At 43.3% G+C, this 15906-nt stretch overlaps 1 protein-coding gene across 3 annotated transcripts in view; it reads left to right on the top strand.

Moving 5' to 3' along the window:
- The window catches only part of CWF19L1 (CWF19-like 1, cell cycle control (S. pombe)), a 23139-nt gene that overhangs the window by 580 nt on the left and 6653 nt on the right, over window positions 1–15906 (top strand). For 2 of the 3 annotated variants that reach the window (XM_018562697.1, XM_018562695.1), the window contains exons 2-10: window positions 427–511; window positions 5170–5254; window positions 6864–6965; window positions 8704–8918; window positions 9014–9132; window positions 10396–10480; window positions 11976–12119; window positions 13425–13530; window positions 15512–15591. In XM_018562697.1, the coding sequence (XP_018418199.1) occupies window positions 427–511; window positions 5170–5254; window positions 6864–6965; window positions 8704–8918; window positions 9014–9132; window positions 10396–10480; window positions 11976–12119; window positions 13425–13530; window positions 15512–15591 (1021 nt within the window). Of the gene's footprint in view, window positions 1–426; window positions 512–5169; window positions 5255–6863; window positions 6966–8703; window positions 8919–9013; window positions 9133–10395; window positions 10481–11975; window positions 12120–13421; window positions 13531–15511; window positions 15592–15906 lie in introns of all 3 variants that reach the window. The other variant, XM_018562694.1, reaches the window with a different exon arrangement.

Genomic DNA, 15906 nt, shown 5'->3' with positions numbered 1-15906 from the left:
GGGGCGATATGCAAATGATAATGCAGAGGAGAATGTGGACCTGGCTGTGCTGTCTGATCGGCATGCTGGGATCGCAAGACTGAGTAGAATTACATGTGCTGTGGTAGGGATATGTATTTAGCTGCTTATCTGCAGTTCTTTAAAGCCTAACTCTGGGTTACAGGCTGTTGTTGTGGTGACACCCTGCACTCACAAGAAGCCTTCAGTCTGAATGTCATTCAATCTGGAAGACTGAGGACATCTGCTGGTGAAGATGTCCTGTGAGGGATGATGCTAGAGGGGAGGTTTATATTGCTTCTGGAGCTGTTGTTTATTTTAAACCTTTGGGTGGACCTATTGAAAAATGCCTGTGTTTGGGCTCTACTCTTGTAAGTTTTTGGGAAATCTTTCAATTTTAACGCTCCCTCTTTTTTCATCCTATTATAGACTGGCCTGCGGTGACGTCTATGGGAAGTTTGATGTCTTGTTCAGCAGAGTGAGAGCTATCCAGAAGAAAAGTGGCCAGTTTGATGTAAGTTTTTAATGTGCAGAGTTGTAGAATTCTGGTGCCAGGAGTCAATCTGCTAAACAGCTGCACCAGGGGACATGTGATTCCACCAGTAGCAAGGGGAAAGGCTATGAAAGTGATCACTTTTTTGATGAGCTGTAAAAGAGTAAGTGCACTGCACTGTAAAGGTGGCCAGACACTCCTATTATTTTTTTATTGTTTTTGTTCAATCTCTGGGCTTAAGGGGGAAAAAAACCAGATTCCTTCATCAATGCTTTAACCCTTTCGCTGCCACCGATGTAAGGCATACGGCGGAACAAAAGTGTTCCCGGCTGGCCAGCTCAGTATGCCTTGCGTCGGTGGCATTTACAGTTCTGCTATAAGCTCATGGTCGATTTAGCGACCACAAGCTTATATCAGAACGGTTCAGCTGACTGTCCCCGTCAAAATAATAGCTGTCATCAGCGGCTCACCGCTATTACCGAAAATACCGGGCGACCCCCCACCCCCCCCCCGCGGGCACCGCTGCTGCCGGTTGCCGGCATCTGGAGTCTCATCCCTCCCTGGAGGGATGAGAGACTCCATGGATCCCCGCTGCTTGTAGTGTCTGTGGCAGCGGGGATCCGTAATAAAATCACCGGCGGGGGGGGTCCCGAGAGCAAGCGGCGGCTGGCCGCAATTCAGGATGGCCGAGCGGCATAGTGATCGGAGCGGATGACAGCGGCTCTGTAGCGTGGCCGATCGGGGGATTGTTCAATATCATTGATATTTAACGATCCCTCCTGTTTACAGCCAACACTGGAGTGATCGTCTGATCACTCCGGTGTTTGTAAATAACTGGGGGCACATAGTACTATGTGTCCCCAGTTATGAATGAACAGGCTGTGATCTACATCACAGCCTGTTCATTCAAGAATTTATGAATGGGGACTAGCACTCACTACAGAGGCTCCTCCCCATTCATAAACTAATGATAGTAAGATATTTTTACTTTCATTAGTTTACGAATGAATGAGAAGCCTCTGTACTGAGTGCTTCCCATTCATTGAATGCTGGGGCTGCAGAAAAAGAAATTGAGGACTTACCTCCAATTTTATTTTCTATTTCAAAAGGGAAATGTCAGAGGTCTATTTTGACCCCAGTTTTTTTTTCTTTAAAAAAAAATTAAATTAACTGTGGCAGCGCATGGCAAAGCTTTGTGACGCATTGCCATGCGTTGTGATCTTTGTGTTGCAATAAATATACACCTGTATCATTTTTATCACAACAAACACCAACAAAGCGTGAAAACAATTTTTTAACATAAGTCGCTTATTTACAGTTTTGCGTACCGTAATTTTTTTACCTTTTCGCAAAAGGCGCAATTTCAAATTTGCAAATTTGTTATTTAGTAACTCCAATACAGTTTTATCTTTTAGATTTAGTCAGAATTTTTTTTTTTTTTTGTGTGCTGATACGGATTTTAGTGTGTTATCAATTGAATTGTGTATTTTTATCGGTTTAATATTAATTTGAGAAACATTTGCGCAATTATCGCACGGCCTACAAATTTAGTATCACCAGCTTTTTATTCTACCGGGCCTGCGCTTTCAGAAAATATATGGTTTGGGGGGTCTTTTTACAAACGCTAGCAACCCAGCAGTTGAAAATCAAATCAATAGGAAAAGTTCCTCTATGGAGGCTTCTCCCCATTCATAAACTGCTTGATAGTAAAATATTTACTATCAGCAGTTTCTGAATGGAATGGAAAGCCCCTGTACTGAGTGCTTCCCATTCATTCATTGCTGAGGCATTAAAAAAAAAAAGCACAACTCCTCCCTCCCCCAACGTACGGATACTGATTTTGGTGTGTTTTAACAATTGAATTGTGTATTTTTATCGGTTTAATATTATTTTGAGAAACATTTGCGCAATTGTCGCAGAGCCTACACTTTTAGTATCACCATCTTTTTATTCTACCGGGCCTGCGCTTTCAGAAAATATATGGTTTGGGGGGTCTTTTACAAACGCTAGCAACCCAGCAGTTGAAAATCAATAGGAAAAAATGCAAAAATGGCTTTGCCAGCTGATTTGAAAAATGTTCCGGAGGGCTTGGCAGCGAAGGGTTAAAGGGGTTCTAAACCCCCTGTTTTTTTGCCTATATCTACTGCTAGGAAGCAGTTGATGTAAGCAAAAAGAAGAAAACGCGGTTTAAACTTACCCCTTTTTCGGCGCGCGCTCCCGCCCGAGAATCCGAAACTGCTCGGGCGGCCGCAAAGCATCTTGGGGCGGGCACAGGCACAGTTCGGATTTTCGGCCGGGAGACAAGCAGAGACGCAAGGTAAGTCTATGGACGCATGCACCCGCATGCAGACACCGCGGGATCGGAAGTGCAAGCAAGGACAGAGGAGAGCCGCCACTCCGCTGGAGGGACAGATGAAAACTTCAGGAAAGAGGAAAATCGGATTAAGAGACATCATTTTAGGTAAGTGCTTTCACTAACATTGGGGGAGGAAAAAATGTTTTTACTTTAATGTCACTTTGTGCATTGATCAAGGAAAACCTACTGTTTCCTCTGTATTCTGTCAGCAGCCACTGTTGGATACCCAAAGAGAGCTGGAAGCTCAATGGGTGCCGGCTTTGTTTGTATGACTATTTTCTGACAGGCTCATTTTGATCAGCTGATCGAGGAAAGTCAGCCGAAAGGGTGCCGACAACAGCACCCACTGTGAGAAGTCTGTGAAATTCAGTGTAGGGTCCCCTTAAGAGTGCGCTTATCCTTTTTTTACTGGGGGTAGATGTTGCTTGTTCATTGTCCTGGGGGGGTGCACCTGTGTATTACTGTCCCATACACTCCTATAGAGGTCTATGGGGCTGTAATGTGCAAATGCAGCCAGGACAATGCGAATTGCAACACTGCATGTAATAAAACAACGGAGGCTGTGACTGTTGGCTTGAGAGAAGTATGCATCTGTGTGGTGGGGAAGAAGAGTTGGGTTCTGCCCGTGCGTGCCCGCTAGGGGGCGCGCGCGAGCAGAAAAAAATTGCCGTCTGGAGACGGCAACCCGCAGATGCTGCAGTGCCGTCCGTCCGTTTTTTTACTACGGGCGGACGGCAAGAGGTTAAGGTTGGGCTACATTGTTGAACTCTTTATTTACAGATCATTGAAATCCTTGTCATGCAAATGAGATCTGTTAACAAGCAGTTAGCTCTCTCATTAAAATACAAAAAAGGATAAAGCGCACTCCTGTGGGCACAATACAGTTAGGTGGCTATTGTGTAAGGGTGTGCAGAAGCTCCTCGATACAGGGACCCCCAACTGATCAGCCCCTCGAACCACCGGGGACACTCTTGCGACCCTGGACCTCTAAGGAGGGCGCCACACAGACCACGGCGGAGCCTCGAACCGTAAGTCCCTTTTTCTTCTACTAACAGTGTTACGTATTTTTCACACACAAAAATCCATTTACAATCTGTACTTTACAAACCTATCTACGTCCTATTTTGGTAGTTGCGCTCCTGTCCTGCTTTGTCCATATCTGCAGCTCTCTCATTAACAAAGAGACAAGTTCTATTGTAGTGCTAGTCACATTCCACCTTTAAGGTTGTCTGCCATTTAGCTGGATTGTGAACAAATCTGACAACAGAGGACCATACGTTTTTTCTTTTAACATGGCCTTTTCTGTTTGCTTCTTCAGTAGGAATCTCACAGTGGATCAGTTTGATAGCACCCTTAGGCAACAGAAAAAGGCAACAATAATGAGTCATTGGTTCTGTTAGTGTCCTCTGTATTTCTTGGTATTATTGCTCATTACACAATCAAGCCATATGTGGCTGCAGTGCCAACAGAAAACTCTCAAGGGTCGGCTCACGCCAGCAGCCACGTTTAACCGCTGCTGGTATGCATGTCCCCCGAACAGTGCCGATATGCTCAATTGAGCTACATTGTTTCTTTCTTTTTTTTTAAGAACTTTATCGAAGTAACTTTTCATTCAGTTCTGTGGGCTCACTGCAGTGTGATAGGCGCACTAATGGAACACTGTGGTGTGAACTAAGACCAATGCGTTCAGGCTTTGCTGGAATAAACACCCAGCCTGAACACATTTAGTGTGAACCAGTCCTAAAAGCCTGCTGACCCTGGCTGGCTTGGATAATGTAGAGTAAGGAATGATGTGTAACTGTACTGTTAGCCATGTTTTGACCACTTTTTGAAAGTCCTACTTCACTGGCTCTTATGTTAATTCTTTCATTCTGATTGGCAAACTCCTGACCTGCAACAAGTGTGCTACTGGTAATGTAAGTCCTGATGGCCTTCAGCCCAGTCTGCTGCAGTGCGTTTAAATGCACATGTGTGTTGTCTTGACCAAAAATCGAACATGTGCCATTTTCAGGAGCACATCACAGTGCTGGTTAGTGCGTTGAATCATGCTACAACGTAGGTGCGCTCGGAGGGTGTGTTTGGGGTGCACCGCTTCACACCAACACATGCAGGCCCTTATACCTGTTCTGGTTTGGTGACTTGCTTAGTAGTAAATGTGGAGGATTAGTTTGACAACTGGGAAATGAGCAACATCCAAGTTTTTTTTTTTTTTCTTCCAAAAACCCATCTTGTGTAGTGTAACATACCTGTTTTTGTTACGCTCTGAAATAAAGCATCAGCTTTTGCTCTCATTTTATAATCATATTGTACTTTTCTTTTTCAGTTACTTTTATGCGTTGGAAGTTTCTTTGGTAGCGGCCCTGAAAGTCAAGCCCTTTGGGAGGAATATAAATCTGGAGCCAAGAAAGGTATGTAGCATTGCATCTCATGACACAGACAACACTCTATCCGTGTCCTTACATTGGCAGTTTTTGCTTTTTCTGGGGTAGTTGCTAGCTTCTCTTAGTGTCTAGAGCCCCTCTTGTGTGATGTTCTGTCATTTTGAAAACATTTTGCTTTATTTAATTTTTTAGGGGTTGAGTGGCCCATTAATTTTGAAAAACCATAGGGATTTTTTTTTTTTCCATTTATTCAAGCCCTTCACACAAATACAATACATCAACTCAGTCTTGGGTTTAGTACCAAGTGAATTACTGTCCTGGAACAAATGTGCAGAATGGGAACTGATCAGGTATTACTGGTTACATGTTGGTTCCAGGAGGGTGACTTCCCCCCCTCCCCTTTTAGATTTGGATGGAACAGGAAAGGGTTTTGATCTTGTCAGATTTTAGAGCTGAATTACGTTTGAGACAGAGTTAGAACAAACATGACCACAAGTCATGAGAGAAAGAGCGAGTAGTACAATGCAATCAAGTCAGTGAGTGAACAGGATTAGATAAATAACCAGTGGTACGTACAATAAGGGAATATAGTGACCATGCAGGGTCACCCAGCATGTGATGGAACATGAACACGGATAAGAAATTCCATGAGTTTAAATGCATTAAGCATGTCCTAGGCAAATGGAATACCATTTGTCTTATAGAGAATAAGCATAAATAAAAGCAATAACGGAAAAGGATTATCATAGAGAAGTAACAGGAAGAGGAGGTTGACCCAATGAGTTAAAGTGGAAAAACAAAAAAGGGAAGTAAAAAAAAAAAAAAAAATGGGAGTCATAAGAGTCTAAAGAGAGTCCAGTCCATTGACATGGATAATCCACAGAGATAAGGGGGTGGTTGTTGTCTTCCAAAAGTGAGGATAACCCGACTAGCTGCAGCTAGAAAATGCCTCGGGAAGATCCGTTTTTGAGGTTTTTTTTTTTTTTTCTTTAGATCCCAGTAAGAGGGATAATAGTGTTTTTCCAGCAGATGGCTTCAAAATCTGTTTTAGTTTCATAGATATTGAAAATACATTCCCACCAAATGGGTAAATAAGTACCTCTTGCCTCTCTACATCTCCAACAAACATCAGGGGTGTCTGGAGAAAATACAATGCAGCGAGACCACATCACGGTACCATCTAGTGAGGTTGATCCTGTCAGATTTTAAATTGCATACGCTTTCCTGCTGAGATTTGTCAGATTTTAAAGGTGTCTCTTTCCACAAAGATTGGAGACATATTCTTTCTTTTCTGACCTTGCAGGAAGTGAGGATAAGTGTTGTCATTGGAACACGGCAATAAATTCCTGGAAGGATTTCTAAAGCTTTCCCTTTTATATTAGAAAATGCGTCGCTGCCTGTGTTCCTCTTTGGGGAGTTAACCCTGACTTCCTGTTTTGACTGACATTTAAGAGGAGATTTTCCTTTACTACTGCTGAAGTTGAGCTTTAGTAGGTTTCTTTGTGTTTAGAGGTAAACACCACCTTCACTTTAGTATGTTCAACACATGTTATCAAAGTAGTGAGTTGTTATCCAGGGTGAATTGCATCCTTGTTTATACTAGAAGTAACTATTCCCTTTTGTTTTTCCCTCACAGCTCCTATTCAGACGTATGTTCTTGGTGCAAACAACCAGGATACCGTGAAATATTTCCAAGATGTTGATGGTTGTGAGCTGGCTCCTGACATCACGTACCTTGGTAATTGGTGCTTCTGGCTTTACTTTTTCTGAGTTAAGACTATTCTATTCTGTTTTAAAATCAAATTAAGAAGAAATCTTCCCTAATATAGTATTAAATACTTACCTCTGCCACCGAACATTGCTCTAATGCTGTCTAAAGCCTTTTAGGGAATGAGCCATTTTTTTTTGGAGTGTTTCCTCCCACTGGCCCCCATGTCAATACTGTGCCCTAAAGTGAACAGGGGTGTCAGCGGGGGACATTAAAAGCAGTAGGGGATCAGTGAGCTGTCACTCCTGGGAGTATTTAAAGAAACAACAAGCAGGAGAAGTAAGACTTTCCTTCCTTACAGGGGTGGCCTTTATTCTTGTTTGAGTTTACTACCAGAATCTCTTTAAAGGAGAACTATGGGGTCAGTGTTTTTCCCCATAGTTCTCCTTAGGGTAACGGGAGGACACAAACTAGCATCCTCCCGTTACCCTAAGCTCAGTATACCACGAGCTACAGCTCGCGGTATACTGAGACGCCGATCCCGACTTAGATGACGGGATCCGCCCAGCTGCGTGAGTGACAGCTGGCCCTGCCTATCTAAAGGCAGAGCCAGCTGTACCCTCCCCCGTCTGTTCCGCCAGTCAGCGCTGGCAGATCGGAGAGGGGAATCCAGCCCCTCCCCCTGTCACGGCAGAGAGCCGTGACAGGATCGAGAGGTGAGCGAACCCGGTATGTGTTCGCTCACCTCCCGATCTACTGAGCCGACCTGTGACAGTCTCATTGTCACAGGTCGGCTAGAATTATGAGGTGAGTGAAAACCACTCACCTCATAGTTCTCAAAGTAGAATACATTTGTCCACATACACAGGAGTTGTGATAGAGGTTCTTTTGGAGGGAAGATTCTTATGTAAAAACTGGCTTATAGCATAACACAACATAGTCACTATTGGTTACCATTCAAATATGTAACAGGATCATCTTCCCTTTATTTGGTAGATCTAGCCCTAAAAACTTACTTTTCTCCGGAATTGGTGGGTTGACATTATCAAACGTTAAGTCTAAAAATACCTCCAGAGAAATCATCACTGGGCCTCATCATGGCTTATTAAGCCTCGGCATTGTGTGTTTGACAGGTTTAGGGGCTGTAGTTAGTGTTTTTTTCAGTCGGATAATTTTACCATTAGGATGAGAGGAAGAGCCTGCTTATGTATTGAATAGAAAAATGTCACCATGTACATAAAACAGTTTTAGGACTCTTGTTTTGTGTTTTAAAAAAAAAAAGTATATTTCTAGTACTTGTAATACAAAGTGTCCGTATAAAACATTTCAGTTTTAAATACAGTAGGAAATGGGGAGCAAAAACATCATCCATAGCGCTTTTAAAAGCCAAACACCAAGCTTGCATAGCCGATCTTATTGAAGAACTGCTCTGACCATGGCATGTTCACATGCAGCACTGCTTCTGCACTTCCCAGGACAGTCCTTCATACTCTTCTGCTCTAAACCTTGCCTTTTTATTATTTTAGGTTCTTATTACATTTTACTGTATGTGTATATATTGGCGAGTAACTCTTAAGGCCTGGCTAGTAGCTCAGGACTTGAAATTTTGAGCCCTGTGTATATATATATATATATATATATTGTACATACATTATATTATTCATTCATTTTTAGCTATAATTGCCTTAATTCACTTGTATTTAAATACAGTCTAAACCGGATTCACAAGCCATCACATTGACAATGCCCTACATGTTTTTGTCTATAGGTCGCAAAGGAGTGTTTGCCGGTGCCTCCGGCCTCCAGATCGCCTATCTGAGTGGCATAGAGTCCTCTAGTGATCCAGCTCCTGCCTATTGCTTTACTGCCAAGGATATAACTTCTCTAAAATTGTCCTTGTTATCCAACAAAAAATTCAAAGGTGTGGACATATTGCTGACCTCGACCTGGCCAAAAGATGTGTGGAACTATGGCAATCCTACGGTATGCTCAGGCTTGTGTTTAAAAGTGCTGTGACTTTGAGAAATCAACTAAAATCGATATTTCTGCAATGAGCTTTCCTCCATGCTTTCTTTCAGACAGATGTTGACCTGAAGACATGTGGTTCTGAGCAGGTAGCCAATCTTGCAGCCCACCTAAAACCCAGATACCACTTCTCTGCTTTACAAGGAGAAAACTATGAAAGGCTACCTTACAGGTAGGTGAAAATGCTACAGTCTTTTGTTTTTAAGTGCAGATAAATGTTGGTGCTTAAAAGTTGAAGGAAACCTTAGATTTCAACTTTCAGATTTGAGGTCTACTTTTGTGCTGTTCTAAGCTTTTCATTATATTTTGTATAATCCACTGTAAATGTGTGTATTAGTTATAGGAAATAACTGGTTTCCAGGTCATCCTGCATGCAAGTTCCTCAACCGACAACTTGTACTGACCTTTCGATTGCAAAAGGCCCTTCCTTACAACACCGCCTTTAGTAGTTTCCTGTTTTACTGGACTAATTGTAGAGTCTGAACTCTAAATTTTGTAACCTGTGTTCCTGGGGCCACCTTTCACATATTTGCTTGAAGTGTCTCAAGGGGTGTAGCTGAAGTTCTGCTTTACCACCTTATGTTGACATTTAATAAAGGTCTCGGTTAAGGGAAATGGAACAGAGTAAGATATTTCCCAGACATCTGCTGAATAGGGTATAGCAAGAGGCTTATGCTAAGTCAAATTGAGGTAGTCACACTGCTTGCATTAAATAGATACATGTACAGTGTTATACACAAGGGTGAAGGGTTTGGAGAAGGGGAACAATCTAGAACAACATAGCTGATTTGGAAAAATTCCCCAATTCAGCTCACTTTCCAGTTCAGCTATGTTGGCCTAGATTGGTCACTTCTCCTGCCTTCTCCAAACTCTTCCCCCTTTTGTGAATAACCTTATAAGTGATGTTGTAATTAATGGAGAACTGCATTAGCTTGTGTCTTTTTTATATCTGCCTGGAGTTGCGCTTTAACAGTCTTGCCCAGATGGATAAATACAGGAAAACAAAAGGACTTAATACTTTCCCTCTCGTTTCCTCCAGTTCTGTCATGTCTGAAGACCTAGACACTTGGCCAGCATGTGCTCCACAAAATGGAATGATCAACCAGTATGAACTCTGTCCCACCCTTTCAACTGAGGTCATATGACCACATGGCTAGGGTTTTGTGCATGGAGCCAGCATTTGGAGGGAACCTGGGGCAACATATTTCCTAGAAATGGGAAGTGTCCGGCCTTGCTGTTAGTCTCTATTTTATTAAACCTGTGCAGAACTGTTAACCTTGCTTTAAGTTTGCCCTGTAGTGTACATCCATTTAATTACACCCTATTGTGGCCAGCATTGTAGAAAATGGGAGCTGCTCAGTGGGTGTCTGTTTGACGTGTGTGTGCGCATTGTTTTTGGTAACTATTTTTATATGCAGTTATCCCTTCCTTACAGAAATCACGTGGTCTTGCAGGAAAGTGCCCAGCATGTGAGCCGGTTTATAGCCCTAGCAAGTGTGGGCAATCCTGGTAAGAAAAAGGTAACTTAAGTTGTCACTGGGGTTTAAGTGTGTCCTGCACCTTTAAAATGTCAGTGTTTTTGATGGGAGTGCTTTCTAGAATAGACATACCTCACTCTTTGCAAGTGATGCAGTACTGACCTCCAGTCATGTATGATGTGCCTACAAAGATGTGTGTGTGTTTCCACTCTGTGGATCTGACAGTTTTCCACTACAGAGAGCTTTCAAACGCTTATCAGTTGGGTCCATTTCATTTCTAGCTCCCTGTTCTCACTGGCAGTTCTGCCCTTCATTAGATTCTGGCCATGGCATCAAACCATCTCTGACTCATCAAAGTGTTCAACTCTGGAATTCTTGTGTATAAAGCATTGTTATGCATGGCCTTCAAGGGACTAGTTTTTCAGGAGCGCTCTTTAAGGATTATTAAGGATACTACTCCTGGCACCCACCTTCCTCAGCAGGAAAAAAACCCTTAAGTACAGACTGCAGTCTTCTCTCTCAAGTCCCTTTTTAGTACCTCCACATTCAACTCCTTCTAACTCAGCCCCGCCCCCCCCCCCACTAAGCTTGGCTTCTCTCCCACCCCTTAGGCCCCGTTCCCACTGCGCGATATGCAAATCGTGCGTTTGTCGCGCGATTTGCATATTGCGCGATATCGTGAGATTTGCCGCGCGATATCGCGTTCAAGCTTGCATCGCGATCTAAATCCCCCTGCAAAAAGGGTCCTGCTGTAGCGACACACGACCCGCGACAGCATGACCCTTTGCCCCATTGAAATGCATTGGAGCGCGATATCGCGCTGTAATTTGCCACGATATCGCGGGAATTACCGTGCGATAAATCGCTCAATGTGAACGGGGCTTTAGTCTGACACTGTCTGCCAAACCCACGGACAAGCCTTCCTCTGCACCAAAGTGCACCCCTCTTTCCCCCCTTCTTTGGTTTCATCTACAACCTTTCTGTGTCACTATACACTGATGAGCAGAACCCCATCAATCCCTCTTGGGTCTTGAATCAATTTGTCATTGTGACATTGACCGGCCAGGCATTAAAGTGATTTTGATGGATCCTGAACCTTGAGAAATAGTCACTGCAATGGGCTTGTTTAAAGTATCCAGGACTAGTCCACACAGTTTAGGCCAGTCTTCGAATCAAACTCTCCACTCCATGAGCCATCCGACTCTGCTTTTGCATGAGTCCTGTATCTTATAGTAGCCTCTTTTGAGGCAGTCCCATTTGCCCAGTTTCACTCCAGACCTCAAACATCCGTAGCTGCCTTCACTAGTGCTGTTTTGGCTAAATGACCACAAATTCCCAGATGCCCACCATGGCTTTTCTCTTTTGGAAGACAGGAGGCTGTTTTAGGCTAAAAGGGAGTGATGGCAACTCCACAATAATGCTCTTGGTTTTTAAATAAAACGTCCCAACAAATTCGTATAGGTGTGGTGATTAGGTGTCTACACATCTTTGGCTATATAGTGAAGTGTATTAAAATTTGTATAAATCTGTCTTGCAGTGCATCTATGCGTTTACCATCGTACCAATGAGTTTGATGGATGCCACAGAGCTTGTGAAACAGCCACTAGATGTCAGTGAAAATCCATACAGGAAAGCAGGAAGAGAAAGCAAGAAGAGTCATGCAGCTAGAGCCTCAGAAGAGGTAGCTAATGTTCATTATTTATGTGATGAATCCAGGTGGTAGAAAGTGTAAATACATATGTTGTGATGTGTTCAGAATGATTGTGTGTAACGCTTCTACTATTACTCTGCTGTAATTTATGCCAAGATTATGTTTTCACTACAAGTAGCTGATGCACAGTTTGGAGGTAATGGCACAGACTAGTCGTTTATAGGACACTAAGCCTGTCGGCACTGGAGCAAGTGGTGGCAATTTATTATTTATTTGGTTGATAGGTGTCTTGTCGCTGATTTTCTTTATCTCTTGGACTCCAATGCCACATATTTGGTTGCCACAGTTCCGGTATCTTTTCCTACATGCCCAGTAGTCCTGCCTTGCATACTGCAACAGAAGTAGTCCCAGTGACACGTAACCATTTGCATTTGCCACAGCATAAAATAACAATTGGAGCATGAACGGGGAGACTGGGGGATCCCTTGCATGCGGACCAGGGAGCTCAGATCTGACTGCCTGAGTCTGAGACTATTTAAGAAGACCTAAAACACTTAAAGGGGAACTTTTATTTTCCCAATAATGGAAAGCACAACAGGTTTATTTTAATGGGAGGACAATGCTTCCATGCCATCTTGCCACCAGACTGCCCAAACCCCCATGCTTTGCTTTAGCTACACTGATACTCTGGCTAACAGTAGATAGTAAATGCACACTTTGCATTAAAATTGATGTAACCTCCTATTTATAAGCCCCACCCCATGTAATACAGTTGACAATAAGAAGATACTTGCTGTACAATTGAGCTTCCTGCCTGCATGTCTAGGACCTGGTGATGTGACCTTCACAAGACTTGGTATCTTGGGGTTGCCAGGAGGCTGCTGGAAGGCTTGCTGGCATCACCAGTAATTAGGTGGGCAGGTTGGAATCTAGGATCTGCACTGAGAATATGTTCTAGTTTACAGTTAAAATAAATGTATTGGTTTCAAATTTACATAGACTAGGGGGAAGAGATAATGGGGTATAAGCAATTTTAGTGCACTCCTCTAAAGCAGGGGAGCGGAGCTTGCCCATTCTTGGCACTGGACATGTTAAGCCGGTCACAGACTTATCCTATCCGCTGCCTAGCACTCTTCCCATATTTATTTTTTCCTGCACTGTTATGCAGTGACTAGATTTCCATTTTGAAATACTGCACAAAGTGGACATTTATTTGTGTTTTGCAAGATGGCTGTTCTCCCAGATTTGCAATATAAACAACACTTCTTCATGTGAACCAGGATGGTTTTAAACATTTAAAGATAAACCTCCAATTCTTTTAAAACTTGCCAGGAGGAGTCGGCACAGCAGTTCTTCTTTGATTTGAAGCAACCCCAAGGAAAACGTCAATCAGATGGGAGGGGCAGACAACAGGGCCAGGCCAAACAGCCAAGAAAACATCGTAAGTAACCTGTGTGCATCTGGAGTCATGTCTTAAAACAAAGTTTGGTTCTAGTGACATCTGTCAGGATTTTATTGCCATCTTTGTTCCAATTGGGATGACAGTCGGGCAACATCCAGAACAGTACCAAAGTGAAACTAAGTTAGAGAGGAAAAATGGTGTTCTGACAAAGGTAATATTGGGTATCTTATGGTCGTCTTACGCAAGTTTTATATTTATGCACACCTGTTTTAATCCACATTATATGCCAGAGAGTTATAGATTTCCTGAAAACGGAGACCCTCTAAAATAAAACGGTGGCAGTTGCAAATGTTTACGTTTCATGATATTAGTGCAACACTTAAGCAAACCCAAAATTTCTGTAAAAAATACGCTTAAGTTAATGTTGGTGCACAAGAACACAATACCCCTTTTTATATCTTACCAAAAAAGATGAGGTTATGCTAAGTAAATACCCAACATGCCAAGCTTAAAAAATTGTGTACGCCCGTAAAAACAGTGACAAAATACAGTACCCCCAATTGTCCATAGGCGATGCTTTTAAAAGCTCGTACAGGTCATCAGTTTAGCGTTAACTCTGAATATTGGCCCTAGAATGATTGCTCTGGCGCACGCGGTGATACCTAATGTGTATCACAATTTGTTTTTGTATGTAGGTGCACCCTATGCGTGTTTACATTACTATGTGTATGTGTGCGGGGGCGAGGGAATTTAAAATGTGTTAGTGGTGTGTTGGTTTCCCCCCCCCCCTTCATTGCTAGCAAGTAGCGGAGTTTACAAGCCCTTTGTGTGATGGCATACTAGGTGGTGATGGGTACTCTGTAAGGTGACATTAGGGCTTCTGCTGGCTTCTCTAGCTAGGGAATGACAGCTGAGGAACAGGAAGTAATGCAATTAGCGTTGCTTTCAGCTCCATTCAGTGGGGAGGAGATCGGCAAATGGATGTTCGCCGTTCTCTCTCAATCTACCCGCTGACACCCATGATGCCAGGAGGGGCAACAGAGCCCAAGAAGCATTGTGGGCCGTGTCAGGTGGGGTTCGGGCGTGGGGGGTGTCACACTCTATCTGCCCCTTGAAGTGATCTGGCGGCAGCTCAGCCATCAGAATTGCTTCCAGTGTAAAGCTGACCGTCTGCTTTAAACACCTGGGAGTCTGTTTAGAGGTGCCCGCTGCCAGTGACGTACGGCTTACATCATTGGCAGGGAAAGGATTAAAGGGGGGATAAAAGCTTACCCCCTTAGTTACCAATACAGTGTAAAGAAAGGGTCCCTTAATCCTTTCTCTGTGCCACCTTAGTATGGGGAAAGAAAAACCTGTAAGCTACAAACCAACTTGTCAGGGCTTACACATGACTATGGACTTTGCCGTTGATGATCAACAAGTCCCATATTGCAGGACTGGACCGCACTGAGACTGTGCGGCCCGGTACCATTTGATCCGCGTACCGGTCCGCGGACCGGGGGTTGGGGACCACTGCTCTAAAGGATCTCAGAAACCAGCAAGCTCTTTTATTTCTTTTTGGACTGTCGGCGCTATACAGCAATCACAAATGGCCTTGATGTGTTCCCCACGTCCGTGTTACTTATAAAAGGCAGAAGAGGCCTTATGAGTTAAGCATGGCTGTGTGAACATGTCCAGGTGGTTTGTTGATTTGCTGTACAGTTTGCTAAATCTAATGAAGAGCTTGCTGGTTTCTGAGATTTCACTATATTGTATCATTTCTCTGTGTTCTGCAGTCTGGAAAGGACTGAGGTCTGTCCTTTTATTACATGCATACCACCTTCTTCCCAGTGGCTAAAATGATTATTGGGGGAGCAAGGAAAGGAGAGTATGTTGCTGGGAGGAGGGAGTAGTTGTGACTCCTAGTTTGCTATACATTAGTAAGGCATTTTAAAGGGACCCTTTCCTTTGCTCTAGTTTTTAGTTTACAGGATGCTTTCCTTATCTAAAAATGTTTGGTTTTTTTTCTTCCATGAAATAGCACAACCTACTGGACCCTGCTGGTTCTGTCTAGCAAGTCCGGAAGTGGAGAAACACCTTGTAGTTAGCATTGGAGAACATGTAAGTGTGGTGGGGCTGAGCATTCTACTATGTATTCAAACATAAGGCGCGTTGTCCGAGGCTTTACACAGATGTGCCATCTTAGGAATTGGGTTTTCAGTGACCTTTAAAACTAAACCCAAGAGCAAAATGTAATATATTCAAGCCTACAGTCCTTGGATGTGGTGGCTGCATAAGTTCTCAGGCTAAGTACCTTTTCAGCGAATACATCAAATAGCTGTTAAAACTTGCCAGAAACGGTGCCCTTGTCACTGCCTGGTGTGCCATCTTCCTTCTGTACTCCACTCCACTATTGCCCCCCACTCCCCCCCTCAG

The sequence above is a fragment of the Nanorana parkeri genome, unplaced genomic scaffold (assembly GCF_000935625.1).
Source record: "Nanorana parkeri isolate BGI_ZX_2015 unplaced genomic scaffold, ASM93562v1 scaffold592, whole genome shotgun sequence".
NCBI lineage: Eukaryota > Metazoa > Chordata > Amphibia > Anura > Dicroglossidae > Nanorana > Nanorana parkeri.
Note: the sequence above shows the minus strand (reverse complement) of the source record. Positions and strands in the feature narration are given on the sequence as shown.